Source organism: Cetorhinus maximus, chromosome 3, assembly GCF_964194155.1.
Source record: "Cetorhinus maximus chromosome 3, sCetMax3.hap1.1, whole genome shotgun sequence".
NCBI classification, from domain to species: domain Eukaryota; kingdom Metazoa; phylum Chordata; class Chondrichthyes; order Lamniformes; family Cetorhinidae; genus Cetorhinus; species Cetorhinus maximus.
In genome coordinates, this window is record NC_135881.1 from 3,228,146 (window position 1) to 3,243,780 (window position 15,635).

Consider the following 15,635-nt stretch of genomic DNA (forward strand, 5'->3'; position numbering starts at 1 on the left):
CTCCTTATGAACCATCAGACTTTAATAATTTGTTACAGAACTTGTATATTTAAATTCTGATACAATTCTCCTCCTCTGGGTAGCTGTTGTGCAGAAGGTTTGGCCGCCTGTACGGTGCTGTCAGTGTTTCACCTCCAACTGCAGGGCGGTGGGTTCAGGGGCGGGGGCTGTGGGGGAGGACAGGCATAGTTTGATACATACGAACGCTCCAGGATGAAGTATTTCTGTGGTGAGTGGCGGAGGGTGATGAGGACATGCTCAGGAGGGTAGTGGTCGATGGGGGAGGGGAAGGGGTTCAGGTTGATCTTTGGGACGGATAGTTTGATGAATCGACCGATTCCAAAGGACAGAGATCCTGGAATGATGGGTGGCAGGTGGAGCTCTGGGAAACAAACAGAAGATTAATGTCAGGCAGAGGAAAAATAATACAGATGCTAAAATATAAAATACCACAATGATCAAACTGTCTGCGAATGAACAAAGAAGACCCAATTACATTGCTTGGTGCAGTCCAGGCCACCAACTAGTGGGAAAGATGTAGAGAAACAAATTTGTAAGGAAATTAGAGAGAGGTGCAATAATTATAGAATAGTTATAATGGGGACTTTCATCACCTGAATATAGGCTGGGATAGTGGTAGTGTTATGGGCAGAGAGGGGCAAGAGATAACAGAGTGTGTTCAGGAGAATTTTCTGCAGCAGCATGTTCCCAGTCCAATAAGAGGAGATACTGATGGACCTGGTTCTTGGGAATGAGATGGGCCAAGTGGATCAGGTGTCGACGGGAGAACATTTAGTGGATAGTGACCATTATATCATGAGGTTTAGGCTGACTATGGAAAAGGGCAATGCACAATCCAGAGTAAAAATAATTAACTGGGGGAAAGCCAACTTCAATGGGGTATCAACGAATTTGGGCCGAATAAATTGGAGTCAAATGTTGGCAGGAAAAATGGTAGCCGGACAGTGGACTACCTTCAAAGAGGAGACAGTTCTGGCACAGTCAAGGTATATTCCCTCAAGAGGGAAAGGTAGAGTAAGCAAATCCAGAGCTTCCTGGTTGACAAAAGAGATAGAAATTAAGATTAAGGTAGAAAGAGTGTGCTTGTGACAGATGTCAGGTAGAAAATACAATGGAGAACTAGTATAGGAAGTTCAGAGGAGAGGAGAGGTGAAAAATAAGATAGAGAATGAAGAGACTGGCAGCTAACACGAAAGGGAATCCCAGAGTCCTTATCAGTGCATAAATAGAAAAAGGATGGTAATAGGAGGAGTGGGGCTGATTAGGAAACCAAAAGTGGATTTACACGTGGAGGCAGGGGACACGGCTGAGATACTAAATGAATACTTCACATCTGCTTTACCAAGGAAGAAGATGCAACCCAGGCCATGGTTTAAAATTGATGAGAAAGCGTTGGATAGGCTGTACTTAGTCGGTAAAGATTGGATGAGATGCATCCAAGGATACTGAAGGAAGTGAAAGTAGAAATTGCAGGGGCACTGGCCATAATTTTTCAGTCTTCCCTAGACTGAGAGGACCCAATTCAAGTACTTAACAGTACTGTTCACCACCATCACCCCAAATTCAAGTACTTAACAGTACTGTTCACCACCATCACCCCAAATTCAAGTACTTAACAGTACTGTTCACCACCATCACCCCAAATTCAAGTACTTAACAGTACTGTTCACCACCATCACCCCAAATTCAAGTACTTAACAGTACTGTTCACCACCATCACCCCAAATTCAAGTACTTAACAGTACTGTTCACCACCATCACCCCAAATTCAAGTACTTAACAGTACTGTTCACCACCATCACCAACGTTAATTAATGGCTTTTATATACTCCTGGTCTTGCAGCACCCATGATAGAACAGTTACACTTGACGAAGGAGAGGAGAGACTTGTCATGCCTGGCTTGGGAACTTTCTCTGTTTCACCCTAGAGCATCAGCTTGACCTTCTCTAAAGTGTCCAGTGGTTCCTAAATCCCGAATTAATGATTCACTGATGGAAAGCACAACCATTTCTGCCCAATCATTTTAACCATGACTTACTTTCAATTGGTCCTCCTGTCACTGATGTCTCCCCCAGTCTCAGGATAGCTCGTTCCCTATGGACAAGGAGAAACAATGTATTTAATGGATGGTTTAAGGCAGTCCAAATCCAGATTTGGATCAATCTCGTTGGGCCTTTCACCAAGAAAGGTTGGACAGACTGGGCTTGTTTCCACTGGAGTTTAGAAGAGTGAGGGGCGATTTGATTGAAGTATACAAGATCCTGAATGGCCTTGACAAGGTGGAGGTCGAAAGGATTTTTCCTCTTGTGGGTGAGTCTGGAACTAGAGGGCCCTGTTTTAAAATTGGGGCGCACTTTTAGGACAGAGATGAGGAGAAATGCTTTTTCTGAGGACTGTGCAACTTTGGAACTCTCTGCCTCAGAAGGTGGGGTCACTGAATATTTTTAAGGCAGAGGTAGATTCTTGTTAGGCAAGGGAATCAAAGGTTCTTGGGGGTAGATGGGAATGTGGAATTCGAAGCACGAGCAGATCAGCCGTGATCTTAACGAATGGCAGAGCAGGCTCGAGGGGCCGAATGGCCTACTTCTGCTCCTATTTTGTATGTTCTTATGAGTCAAACATCAAGGGGGAGCATTATTCATGGGTTCAAGCACCAATTACATTAATGGCACTGAGGGAGTGTCACACTGTCAGAGGGTCAGTCCTGAGGGAGCGCCACACTTCCCCCACCTGGAAGTTCTCCTCCAAGTCACTCATCATTCTGATATATCATCATATATCACCATTCCTTCACTGTCGCTGGGTCAAAATCCTGGAACTCCCTCCCTAACAGCACTGTGGGTGTACCTACACCACATGGACTGCAGCGGTTCAAGAAGGCAGCTCACCACCACCTTCTCAAGGGTAATTAGGGATGGGCAATAAATGCTGGCCCAAGCAGCAACACCCACATCCTATAAATGAATTTTTAAAAAGCACAGAGGGAGCACCCCAATTTTGGAGGGTCCCAAGGGAGTACTCCAGTATTGGAAGGTCGGTGCTGTGGGAGTGCTGCACTGTTGGAGAGTCAGTCCTAAGGGAGCACCCCAATTTCAGAGGGGCAGCGCTAAGGGAGCACTGGTGTGTTGGAGGTGCAGTCTTTCAGATGAGATGTTAAACCAAGGGCCTAGACTGCTATCTCATGTGGATTTAAAAGCTCACACAGCACAAGAGAGCTCTCCCTGGGGACCCCAGCCAATATTTATCTCTCAGTCAACATCACGAGAACTGACAATCTGGTCATTGTCACACTACTTTCTTTGGGAGCTTACTGTGAAATTTGCTGCATTACAACGATGACTATACCTCAAAAAAAAGCTCTCCGTTGATTGTCCAGTTCTTTGGGATGTCTTTTTGTTTCCCCGGATGAGTTTTAAGTTGACTCTCCCTCCCCGTCACATGCAGACTGTGTGACGATCAGCCCTGGTGGAGCAACTGATCAGAACAGTCTCGAACAGATTGCACTGGCGGTAAAGATTAAAGCAGGGCAAAAGAGTTGTGACAGGGGTTGGGGGGAGGTGGAGAGGTATTGAAATGATTCGGTATTGCGTGCACCTGTAACTCTGGAGTGATATTCCAGAGAATGGGTTTAAAACCCAATGGGACAGTTTGTGTGAATTTCAATTCAGATTTAAAGTAACCTGGAAGTAAAAATAAAGCTGGTCTCGGTAATGGTGACCATGAAGTGGTCGGACTATCGGGAACACTAAATGTATTCACTAATGTCCTTTAGGGAAGGAAATCTGCTGGCCTTACCTGGCCTGGCCTACATGTGACTCCAGACCCACAGCAACGTGGTTGACTCTTGCTCAGCCATTTTCAGAGGGCAGCTAAGGTACTGAGAACCACTGCAAAGAACTGAGGGGGGTCCAAGAAAGTTGCCCACAACACCTTCTGAGGGCAATTAGGGATGGATAAAAGTGGCCTATCCAGCGATGCTCACATGGGGTGTATGAATCAATGGCAAATGGACAGCAGGGAAAAGTTCCTGTTGACAGGGGGAAATGGCCTCGATTTTTCCAGTGATCCGATATCCCGGCAAGTAACATCTGCAGCACGACATTCCAGCGGCACGCGGGGATTTTTCCACAGGATCCCGCGATTCACCAGGATCCATCCCGGTTGCCTGGGGCCCTGTACCGGAGCTGCCCCCCCGCCGAACTCTGGCTGGTTAACCTCCCCCTCTTGCTCCCACCCCCACCGCGGAGAGCTCACCTCTGGTCCTTGGGCAGGAAGAGCACGGTGTTCTTCAAATCCCCCCTGTCCCTCTGGCTCCTCTCAGTTTCCTTCTCTTCCGCTGCCTTCATCTCGTTCAGCTGCTGCTGAAGCTGAAGTTCACAGAAATAGTTCACAATTTCGATGGGGTGGAGCAGTGCCAGCGATCCTGCCTGGAGTTTCTCTGGAATCACCATGATGGTTGTGTCTTCCATGCTGTTTGACTGTCACGCGAAAGGTTGTTTCAAAAAGATTTCCTTTTTTTAAATTTTCCGTTTAGTCCAACCACTCCTTTCAGGAAATACAGCAGATCTGAGGTACACCCCCTCCAAACTGCCCCCCCACCGGTACACCCCCTTCCCCGCACCCCCCCCCCTCCAAACTGCCCCCCCCAATATCCTCCCCAAACTGCACACAGTCTGATCGCCCACTTCGAACCCCCAACATTTTTATTCTTTGATGGGATGCGAGTGTCAGTAGAAAACCGAACCCCAAAATCTAGCCCCAAACCGACCCCATCCTTTCTGAACCCCCAAAATCCACCCCCCCCAACCCTACCTGAAGCCAAATAACCAGCTCTCCCAAATCCCCCTCCCCCAACTGCACCCCAATATCCAGCCCCCAACCTTCAAGAACCCCAAAATATCACCCTCACCCCTGCCCCCCAGCTCCCACATGGACCTCAGTACTGTCCCCCAACCCCCACACCCAGTCCCTATCTCAAAACCAGGTCCCAAGACCTCAGCTGAAGCTCCAATCCCCACCACCCACCAAACCATCCCTCAATCCCCTTCCTCCAACTGAACCCCAATCCCCACCCCACTGAACCCCAATAACCAGTCACTAAACCCCATAACTGTCTCCCAACACTCCCCCCGCCCTCCCCCCATCATCACCCCAACTCCCAGCGGAGCCCCAATAACTGGCCCCCAGCACCCCCTCCCTAAATCTCATTAGGATTAATGGGGGGTTAAACTCAGCGAGCCCTGGCTGGAATGAGAATTGGCGGGGGTTTTGGGATTGGGGGGGTCACAGCGAGCACCGCCCTGTCCTGCCTACACCCCGATACTAACCAACATGGCCGGGGTTCCGTCACTGGGTGTGGCACTTTGTGGAATGGATATCGACCCTCTCAGCGTCTTTCCCTTTTTCAGTGACTTCATGGCTGTTTGGACGTGCTCCTGAGGGAGGGAGGACAGGGTTAACCCTCACATTTACTCTACCACACTTAATTCAGCATTGTTTAAAAAAGGGATGAAGGGAAGGACGGAGTAATTACAGACCAATCAGCCTAACCTGGGCGGTGGGAAAGTCGTTGGAAACAATTCTGAGACACAGTATAAACCTTCACTTGGAGAGACCGGGATTTGTCAAGGACCGGCAGTGTGGATTTGTTAAAGGAAGGTTGTAGCTTGACTGTATTTTCTTTTAAGGTGGTAAAACAGGGGTAGGGGAGGGCCAGGGGGGAGGAGTCTTGTGGTGCAGTGGGTACAGTACCTCTGGGTTCATGCATATCGCCAAACAGGTTGATTGTCAATCTGAGAGCACTTGTAACACATGCCCATAGCAGTCACTAAGAGCAGGAGAGCCTCCTAGTCGGCCATGTTGATGCAGAGTGACACCTCTCGATCTATAGCCTCTGGCTTCAGGCTAGTGACCCATTCCAGGAAAACTAACCACAGGAACAGGTGTAAGCATGTGCATTATCAGCCTTAAGCATCTCTAGACGTGGGAGTCGATGTGGGTTTACATCAATTATTTAGATTTGAGTGTAGGGGGTATGATTACGAAGTTTGTGGATGATATGAAAATTGGCCACATGGTTGATAATGAGGAAGGAATCTGTAGACTCCAGGAAGATATCAATGGACTGGTCATTGGACAGAAAAGCAGAAGATGGAATTCAGTGGAGAACTGAGCTAATGCATTTGGGGAAGGTGTTACAATTCCAGACCAGATCTGCAAAATTTTGTTACAATCCAGTTAGGGACCAGTAACCTTTGTTTTTGTTAAAGTAGATGAAATTTGAAAGATTCCATAGTTTTTTTTACTCTTTCACGGGATGTGGGCATCGCTGGCTAGGTCAGCATTTATTGCCCAACCCTAATTGCCCTTAAGAAGGTGGTGGCGAGCTGCCTTCTTCAACTGCTGCAGTCCACGTGGTAAACAAAGAAATAAGAAATTTTAAACAAACAGAAGAAAATTTACTGCACACGAGTTAACAAAGCAAACAGTCAATACTCTCCATCTTAAACTCTCAACATACAGAATGAACATGAGGTAAACATGAATTAACAGGCAAGCTCTGGTTGAACACCCCACAAACTGCACATTAAAAGGTAGACACATCCAAGACAGGTCCCTGAATTTCTTAGCCACTCAACCAGACATCAGTTATCACTGTGAGTCACAAAAATTCTTTAAAAACTCTGTCTTCTTCAAGAGGAATTTCAGCTCCTCTCCTTCAAAGAGCTAGTCTGATCCCCAGCTCAATTCCATCCGAGATCCACGGGTACAATCCTCACCCACATGGCACACTATTCCAAATCTCTCTCAAACCCACTCCCAGGTCCAGCCGCCTTGGGCTCTTTTGCAGCTGAGCTGACCGACTACCGAGACTGCCCCCATCCGCCCCCCATGTGTCGGCCAAGCTACGCTCCAGCGACTAAACACAAGCACAGTCCCAGCTCCTCAGCCAAGCTGCTGCCAAAATTGCTCCAGGGCTTCCCTGAGCCCCAGCTACACAGAGCGAATACAGATCCTGCACTTCCCCGAGTTCCAACTCTTAGCACAGAGCTAACAGCTCCCGGGGTATCTCCGAGCCCCGGCCCCCTCAGCAGAACAGAGCTAACAGCTCCCGGGGTATCTCCGAGCCTCAGCCCCCTCAGCAGAACAGAGCTAACAGCTCCCGGGGTATCTCTGAGCCTCAGCCCCCTCAGCAGAACAGAGCTAACAGCTCCCGGGGTATCTCCGAGCCTCAGCCCCCTCAGCAGAACAGAGCTAACAGCTCCCGGGGTATCTCTGAGCCCCGGCCCCCTCAGCAGAACAGAGCTAACAGCTCCCGGGGTATCTCTGAGCCTCAGCCCCCTCAGCAGAACAGAGCTAACAGCTCCCGGGGTATCTCTGAGCCCCGGCCCCCTCAGCAGAACAGAGCTAACAGCTCCCGGGGTACCTCTGAGCCCCGGCCCCCTCAGCAGAACAGAGCTAACAGCTCCCGGTTCCACCCCTGTTCCTAGGTAGGGTCTAATGTAAGCAAACATTCTGCACCTTAAATGTTACAATCTCCAGTCAACCAGAGGACACCCCCTATGGTTAACTTACAAAAACACACAAAACAAAAAAAATCCAAAATATAATGATTCGCTCACAAAGACTAAATAAGGCAAGGAAATAAGCAATAGCATACTGAGAAAAATAGAGTGCAGAGGGACCACAGAGTTCCCATCCATATATCCCTAAAGGTAGATAAGGTGGTTAAGAAGCTATACAGGATAGTTTCTATTATTAGCCAAGGCCTAGAAGAGAGGCAGGTTGTGCTAGAACTGTATAAAACACCAGTTAGACCACAGCTAGAGAACTGTGTCTATGCTGGTCACTGCATTACAGGAAAGAAGTGATCACACTAAATGTACAGAGGAGATATAAACATACGAACCAGGAGCGGGAGTAGGCCTCTCAGGCCTTCAAGCCTCCTACTTTTAAACCGTGATCCCTAATTCTAGATTCTCCCACAAGAGGAAACATCCTCTCCAAATCCACCCTGTCCAGACCCCTCAGGATCTTATATGTTTCAATCAAGTCACCCCTCACTCTTCTAAACTCCAGCGGATACAAGCCTAGTCTGTCCGACCTTTCCTCATAAGACAACCCACCCATTCCTGGTATTAGTCTAGTAAACCTTCTCTGAACTGCTTCCAATGCATTTACATCCTTTCTTAAATAAGGTGACCAGTACTGTACAGAGTACTCCAGATGTGGTCTCACCAGTGCCCTGTACAACTGAAGCTTAACCTCCCTACTCTTGTATTTAATTCCCCTTTCAATAAACGATAACATTCTATTAGCTTTCCTAATCACTTGCTGTACCTGCACACTAACCTTTTGTGATTCATGCACTAGGACACCCAGATCCCTCTGAATCTCAGAGCTCTGCAATCTCTCACCATTTAGGTAATAAGCTTCTTTATTCTTCCTGCCAAAATGGACAATTTCACATTTGCCCACATTATACTTCATTTGCCAGATCTTTGCCCACTCACTGAACCTATCCCTTTGTAGATTTATGAGCACATTGCCAGGAATGGAGAATTTTAGCGATGAGGAAAGGTTGGATAGGCTGGGACAAAAACAAAAACAAAAATAACTGGAAAAACTCAGCAGGTCTGACAGCATCTACGGAGAGGAACACAGTTAACGTTTCGAGTCCGCATGACCCTTCACCAGAACCAAGGAAAAATAGAAATGAGATGAAATATAAGCTGGTAGAGGGGGGTGGGACAGGTAGAGCTGGATAGAGGGCCAGTGATAGGTGGAGGCAAAGAAGAAATTGCCAAAGATGTCATAGACAAAAGGACAAAGGGGTGTTGACGGTGGTGATATTAGCTAAGGAATGTGCTAATTCCTATTGCTTTTATCTTGGATAGGCTGGGGTTGTTTTCTCTGGAACAGAGGAGGCTGGGAGGAGATTTAATCGAGGTGTATATAATGAGGGACCTAGATAGAGTGGATAGGGAGGGACTATTTCCCCCAGCAGAGAGATAACAAACCAGGAGACATAGATTTAATGTGATTGGCAGAAGCATTACCCAGAGGGTGGTGGGGGTTTGGTACTTAGTCCTGAAGGGCAGAAACCCTCACTGCATTTAAAAAAAAAACACTTGGGTGCCCAACTGAGATGCCGTGATTTACAGGACAACAGATCAAGAGCTGCAAAGTGGGATTAGACTAGATAAGATAACTCTTCCAGACAACTGGCCTACTTCTGTGCCCTTCAATCACTTAATTATTTCCCAGGGGTTTAGAAGAATGAGAGAAGATCTTATCGAAACATATAAATTTCTGAGAGGGACTGACAGGGTAGAAAGTATGTTTCTCCCGGCTGGTGAATTTAGAACCAGGGATCACAGTCTCAGAATAAGGAGCAGGCCATTTAAGACTGAGATGAGGAGGAATTTCTTCACTCAGGGGATGGTGAAGCTTTGGAATTCTCTCCTCCAGAGGACTGTGGAAGTTCAACCATTGAGTATGTTCAAGATAGAGATCGATAGATCCATAGATACCCATGACATCAAGGGATACGGGGATAGTGTGGGAAGATGGCGTCGAGGGAGAAGATCAGCCATGATCTAGTTGAATGGCAGAGCGGGTTCAAGGGGCAGAATGGCTACTCCTGCTCCTATTTCCTATGTTTCTGAGAGGTTGTTTCGCCTGGTTGGGGAATCTAAAACACGGGGGCACAGTCTCGGGATAAGGGGATAATCGTTTAGAACTGAGATGAGGAGGAATTTCTTCACTCAGAGGGTTGTTAATCTTTGGAATTCTCTACCCAGAGGGCAGATGCTCAGTCATTGAGTACGTTTAAGGCTGAGCTTGATAGATCTTAGGCGCTAAAGGGAATCAAGGGATATGGGGAGGGAGCGGGAAAGTGGTGTTGAGGTAGAAGATCAGGATCTTATTGAATAGCAAAACTGCTCCTCCTTCTGATGTTCTTGTGTTCATTTCCAGCCTGTCCTAATTGCTTCTATTTCTGAGCTGGTCTTTACTCTAGTTCTCTTTGTGTCTCCCAGCCCTCTTCTCGAATATTTCATCCTGGTGCCCATCCTGCTGTCAAGTTAATTTCAGCCCCCTTCACAGTGCCAGTTGACATTACCTGCTGGGGATTCATCCTGACCATTGAACAGGTCCCTTCTGCCCCGGAACCGGTGCCAATGCCTCAGAAGCTCTCCCTCCTGCATCGTTCTCCAGCCACACATTTCCCTGCTTCATCCTGCAGTAGCACTGGGAATAATCCAGTGGTTTACCACCTTTTTAAGGTCCTGTTTTTTAACTCGCTCCCTAGTTCCCCAAACTCTGACTTCCAGGACCTTAACCCTTCTTCTTCTGGGAACCGTTTCCACGTGGATTGCAACTCCTGGTAGTTCGCCTGTTTGCCCCAGGATAATCCTCTTCATCCTCAGTGATATCCTTTACTTGTCAGTAAGGAGCCAAGCGGGATTCATTTTGGAGGGTTGTGGGGGCACTTGTTTCTCCTGCCCTGACTATTGAATTCACGCTGACGACTACATTTTTGCACCTTGCTGTGCCCCCTGCCCTGCGCAGTTATTTGCCCCACAATGTCTGGACATGCTCTGGACAGCGCTCTCTTTAGGTGTCATCGCTCTCACCAGTATTCAGCACTGAAAACTAGTCTGTGAGTGCCACACGACTGGAGGATTCCAGCACTACCTGCCTCTTCCTATCCATAAGGTGTAGGAGCAGGAGTAGGCCATTCAGCCCATCCAGTCTGCTCCGCCATTCAATGAGATCATGGCTGATCTGATAATCCTCAACTCCACTTTCCTGCCTTTTCCCCATAACCCTTTGATTCTCTTAATGATTAAAAATCTTTCTATCTCAGCCTTGAATATATTTAACGGCCCAGCCTCTACAGCCCTCTGCAGTAAATAATTCCACAGGTTGACTATTCTCTGAGAGAAGAAATTCCACCTCATCTCTGTTTTAAATAGGTGACCCCTTACCCTGGTCTTAGACTCTCCCACAAGGGGAAACAACCTCTCAGCATCTACCCTGTTAAGCCTGCTAAGAATCTTATATGATTCAATAAGGTCACCTCTCATTCTTCTAAACTCCAATGAGTACTGGCCCAACCTACTCAACCTCTCCTCATAAGAAAATCCCTCCATCCCCAGGATCAACCTAGTGAACCTTCTCTGGACTGCCTCCAATGCCAGTATATCTTTCCTTAGACCAAAACTTCACAGTGTTCTAGGTGTGGCCTAACTAGTGCCTTGTATAGTTTTAGCAAGACTTCCCTATTTTTATACTTAATTCCCTTTGAAATAAATGCCAACATTCCATTTCCCTTCCCTATTACCTGCTGAACTTGTACGTTAGCTTTTTGTGATTCATGCATGAGGACCCCCAAATCCCTCTGTGCTGCAGCTTTCTGCAGTCTTTCTCCATTTAAATAATATTCAGCCACTCTATTCTTCCTGCCAAAGTGCAGAACCTCACATTTTCCCACATTATATTCCACCTGCCACATTTTTGTCCACTCACTTAACCTGTCTGTATCCCTCTGTAGACTCCTTGTGTCATCCTCACCACTTGCCTTCCCACCTATTTTTGTGTCATCTGCAAACTTGGCGATTGTACATTCACTTCCCTCATCTAAGTCATTAATATATATTGTAAATAATTGAGGTCCCAGGACTGATCCCTATGGCACTCCACCCGTTACAGGTTGCCATCCTGAAAATGCCCCCCTATCCCAACTCTCTGGGCAGAATTTTGCCGTTGGCGAGCAGGGGGCGGAGTCCACTAACTGAAGGGTAAAAATGACGCGGGATGAGGTCGGGCGGAACCCCCGATGTCACTGCGCCCCATTTAAATTTCCAGGAAGGCGGGGGTGCAGCAAAATCAGCTGCGGGCCCACCGACCTGTCAATGGCCAATTGAGGCCATTGACAGGATCATTGAAACAATTAAAGGACCTGCCCGTCCAACCTTAAAGTTGGCGGGTCGGCCAGGAGCCCCAGAGGGCAATAGAAAAAACATGAAACCTCATCCAGCAGCAGGATAATAAGACCTAGGAGCAGAAATTAGGCTATTCGGCCCATCGAGTCTGCTCCGCCATTCAATCATGGCTGATAAGTTTCTCAACCCCATTCTCCCGCCTTCTCCCCGTAATCTTTGATCCCTTTACCAATCAAGAACCTATCTATCTCGGATGAGGTTTCATGCAGGGTTTTAAAAAGTTTAATTAAGTTATGTGACATTGTCATATGAGGGGGACATGTTAGGGAATTTTTTTCTTCTATTTTTAAACTTTTTAAAAGAGTAAGCGATCTCCCTGAGGCTGCACTTAGCCTCAGGGAGACGTGCGCTCTTTCGTATACATGCGCAAAAGAGCGCACACTCACTTTTGGGGAATCCCCCCCCGCTCGAATAGGGAGCGCAAAGCGCTTCCCGCCGGATGTCACGCTGGACGGGCCTTAACTGGCCCGCCCACGTAAAATGGCGGTGTGGCCCGCTTCTCCGGCGGGGATCGGCTCCCCGCCCGCCGGAGATTGGGTCAAGCCCGCCCGCCCGACAGGCAGAAAATTCTGCCCTATGTCTTCTATTAGTTAGCCAATCCTCTATCCATGCTAATATACTACCCCCAACACCATGGGCTCTTATCTTATTAAGTAGCCTTATGTGTGGTACCTTATTGAACGCCTTTTGGAAATCCAAATATTTTACATCTACTGGTTCCCCTTTATCTATCCTGCCTTTTACCTCCTCAAAGAATTCTAATAAGTTTGTCAGGCATGATCCTGCCTGATGACCAAGGTTGAGCAAGTTGGGTCTTTATTCATTGGAGTTTAGAAGAATGAGAGGTGATCTTATTGAATCATAAATGATTCTGAGAGGGCTTGACAGGCTGGATGTTCATGGGGGAGACTAGAACTAGGGGGCACAGTTTAAAAATAAGGAGTCTCCCATTTAAGACAGAGAGGAGATGGAATTTCTTCTCTCAGAGGGTCATTAATCTTTGGAATTCTCTTCCCCAGAGAGTAGTGGAAGCTTGGTCATTGATTATATTCAAGGCGGAGTTAGACAGATTTTTGATTGACAAGGGAGTCAAGGGTCATGGGGGGGGCGGGCAGACAGGAAAGTGGAGTTCCGGCCACAATCAGATCATCCATAATCTTGTTGAATGGCAGGGCAGGCTCGAGGGGCCGAATGGTCAACTCCTTGCACTTATTTCTTATGTTTTTATGTTCATCCGTTCACTGTCCTCCTGAGCTCTTTATAGTTGCAGGGTTCCTGCACTCCAGGAACGTCTCAACCTCCCATGTGCTCCTCAGTGACTCCAGCCAGTCTACAGCCCAGAAACTGCTCTTGGAATGAATCCTGGAGGGAGAGAAGCACCTCCTGCATGAGTGGCTATCCAGGACACCCCGAAATTCCCACATGGCACAGCACAGGAATTACAGTTTTAACCATCCCATCATTTTCACTTAAAAGTGTATCTACACCTTATAATTTCTTTAAATTTACCCCTTACTCCTATTTATTTGGAGGTCAGTGGGCAGTGTCCCTGCCTCTGAGCCAGAAGCTCCTGTTCAAGTCCCACCCGGGACTTGATGGCCAAGGAAGGTGAGTCCATAAAGCCCTTCCAACACGCACCATAGGGCAGGCAGTAAGAGCGGGAGAGATTCCTGGTCAGCTGTGTGATGGAAAGGAAGTTTATTTCATTATTCTTTAATGGCTATGGTGTCACTGGCAAAGACAGTTTTTGTTGCCCATCCCTAATTGCCCTTGAACTGAGGGGCTTCCTCGGCCGTTTTGATTGAAGAATTGAAAAGGGAATTGTATTGTTATCTGAAAAGGAAGAATGTGCAGGGTTACAGGGAGAGGGCGGGGGAGTGGTACTAGGTGAGTTGTTCATTCGGAGATGGGCCAAATGAACTCCTTCTGCTATTCTGATTTCAGGGGGTAGTTAAGAGTCAACCACTTTGCTGTGGGTGTGGAGGTGGAGTCACATGGAGGCCAGACCAGGTAAACACAGCAGATTTCCTTCCCTAAAGGACATTAGTGAACCAGACGGGTTTTTACGACAATCGATGACAGTTTCATGGTCACTGTCACTGAGACTAGCTTTTAGGAGCGTAGGAACAGAAGTAGGCCATACAGCCCATCAAGCCTGTGCCACCATTCTATACGATCATGTCTGATTGTTTCAATGCCTTTTTCCCACACTTTTCCCCATATCCCTTTACAACATTGGGATTTAGAAATCTGTCAATCTCTGCTTTAAACACACTCAATGACTGAGCTTCCACAGCCTCTGGGGTAGAGAATTCCCAAGATTCACAACCCTCTGAGTAAAGACATTTCTCCTCATCTCGGTCCTAAGTGGCTTCTCCCTTATTTTGAAATTGTAGTTCTGGTTCTAGACTCCCCAACCAGGGGAAACATCTTACCTTGCATCTACCCTGTCTATTCCTTTAAGCATTTTGTAGGTTTCAATGAGATCACCTCTCATTCTTCGAAACTCTAGAGAATTCAGGCCCAGTTTCCTCAAACTCTCTTCATAAGACAGTCCCACCATCCCTGGAACAAGTCTGGTGAACCTTCGTTGCACTCCCTCTATAATAATACAATACTCCAGGTGCGGTCTAACCAAGGTGCTATAGAATTGAAGCAAGACTTCACTACTCCTGTACTCAAATCCTCTTGTGATAAAAGCTAACATTCCATTAACCTCCCTAATTTCCTGCTGCACCTGCATGTTAGTCTTCAGTGACTTATTGACAAGAACCACCCAGGTCCCTTTGTACATCCACACTTTCTAATCTCTTATCATTTAAGAAATACCCTGCACATCTGTTCCTTCTACCAAAGTGAATAACCTCCCATTTTTAATTCCAGATTTATTCATTGAATTTAAATTCCACCAGCTGCCATAATGGGATTTGAACCCATGACCCCCCCCCCCGAGGATTAGCCTGGACCTGCTGTTACCCCCACACCACCAGCTCCTCACCCTGTGTGAGCCTCTACCACCACTATCCATAGCTCCAGGCTACAATGTACATGTAAAAGTGCACGTTGCATAGCAACTCTCACCCTGAGTGTACGGCAACACTCCACCAACTCTCCTATTCATCCAAAGGTAAAAGCCAAATACTACGGATGCTGGAAATCTGAAATAGAAACAGAAAATGCTGGAAACACTCAGCAGGTCTGACAGCATCTGTGGAGAGAGAAACAGAGTTAACGTTTCAAGTCCGCATGACCCTCCTTCAGAGCTAAAAGGACAAAAAAAAGGACCTTTTAGTTCTGAAGGAGAGTCACACGGACTCGAAACGTTAACTCTGTTTCTCTCTCCACAGATGCTGTCAGACCTGCTGAGTCTTTCCAGCATTTTCTGTTTTTACTCCTACTTATTCTCATCGATTTACGTATGCCAGGTTTTATTTGAGGAAATTCAGATCCCCTTGATGCTGGGGCTTTTCAGTTCATTTTATCCCCTTAGATTTACTTTTCCTGATTATTTATCTAGTTCCCACTCTCACGGAATTCCACTGTGGAAGCCCTTGTTCTGGCGCTGATCCAGCATCTAATATGTACCTTTCAGACACACCGTGTAC

General features: G+C 47.1%; 1 protein-coding gene across 1 annotated transcript in view; it reads right to left on the reverse strand.

Annotated features, from left to right (window-relative positions):
• Positions 1-15,635, reverse strand: part of LOC144674952 (uncharacterized) — a 63,888-nt gene continuing 48,253 nt past the window's right edge. Inside the window, exons 12-15 of the mRNA XM_078536047.1 lie at positions 5,350-5,457; positions 4,277-4,500; positions 2,061-2,116; positions 1-382 (exon numbers count right to left, since the gene is read on the reverse strand). Coding sequence (XP_078392173.1) covers positions 129-382; positions 2,061-2,116; positions 4,277-4,500; positions 5,350-5,457 — 642 coding nt within the window. The 3' untranslated portion in view covers positions 1-128. The remainder of the gene's footprint in view (positions 383-2,060; positions 2,117-4,276; positions 4,501-5,349; positions 5,458-15,635) is intronic.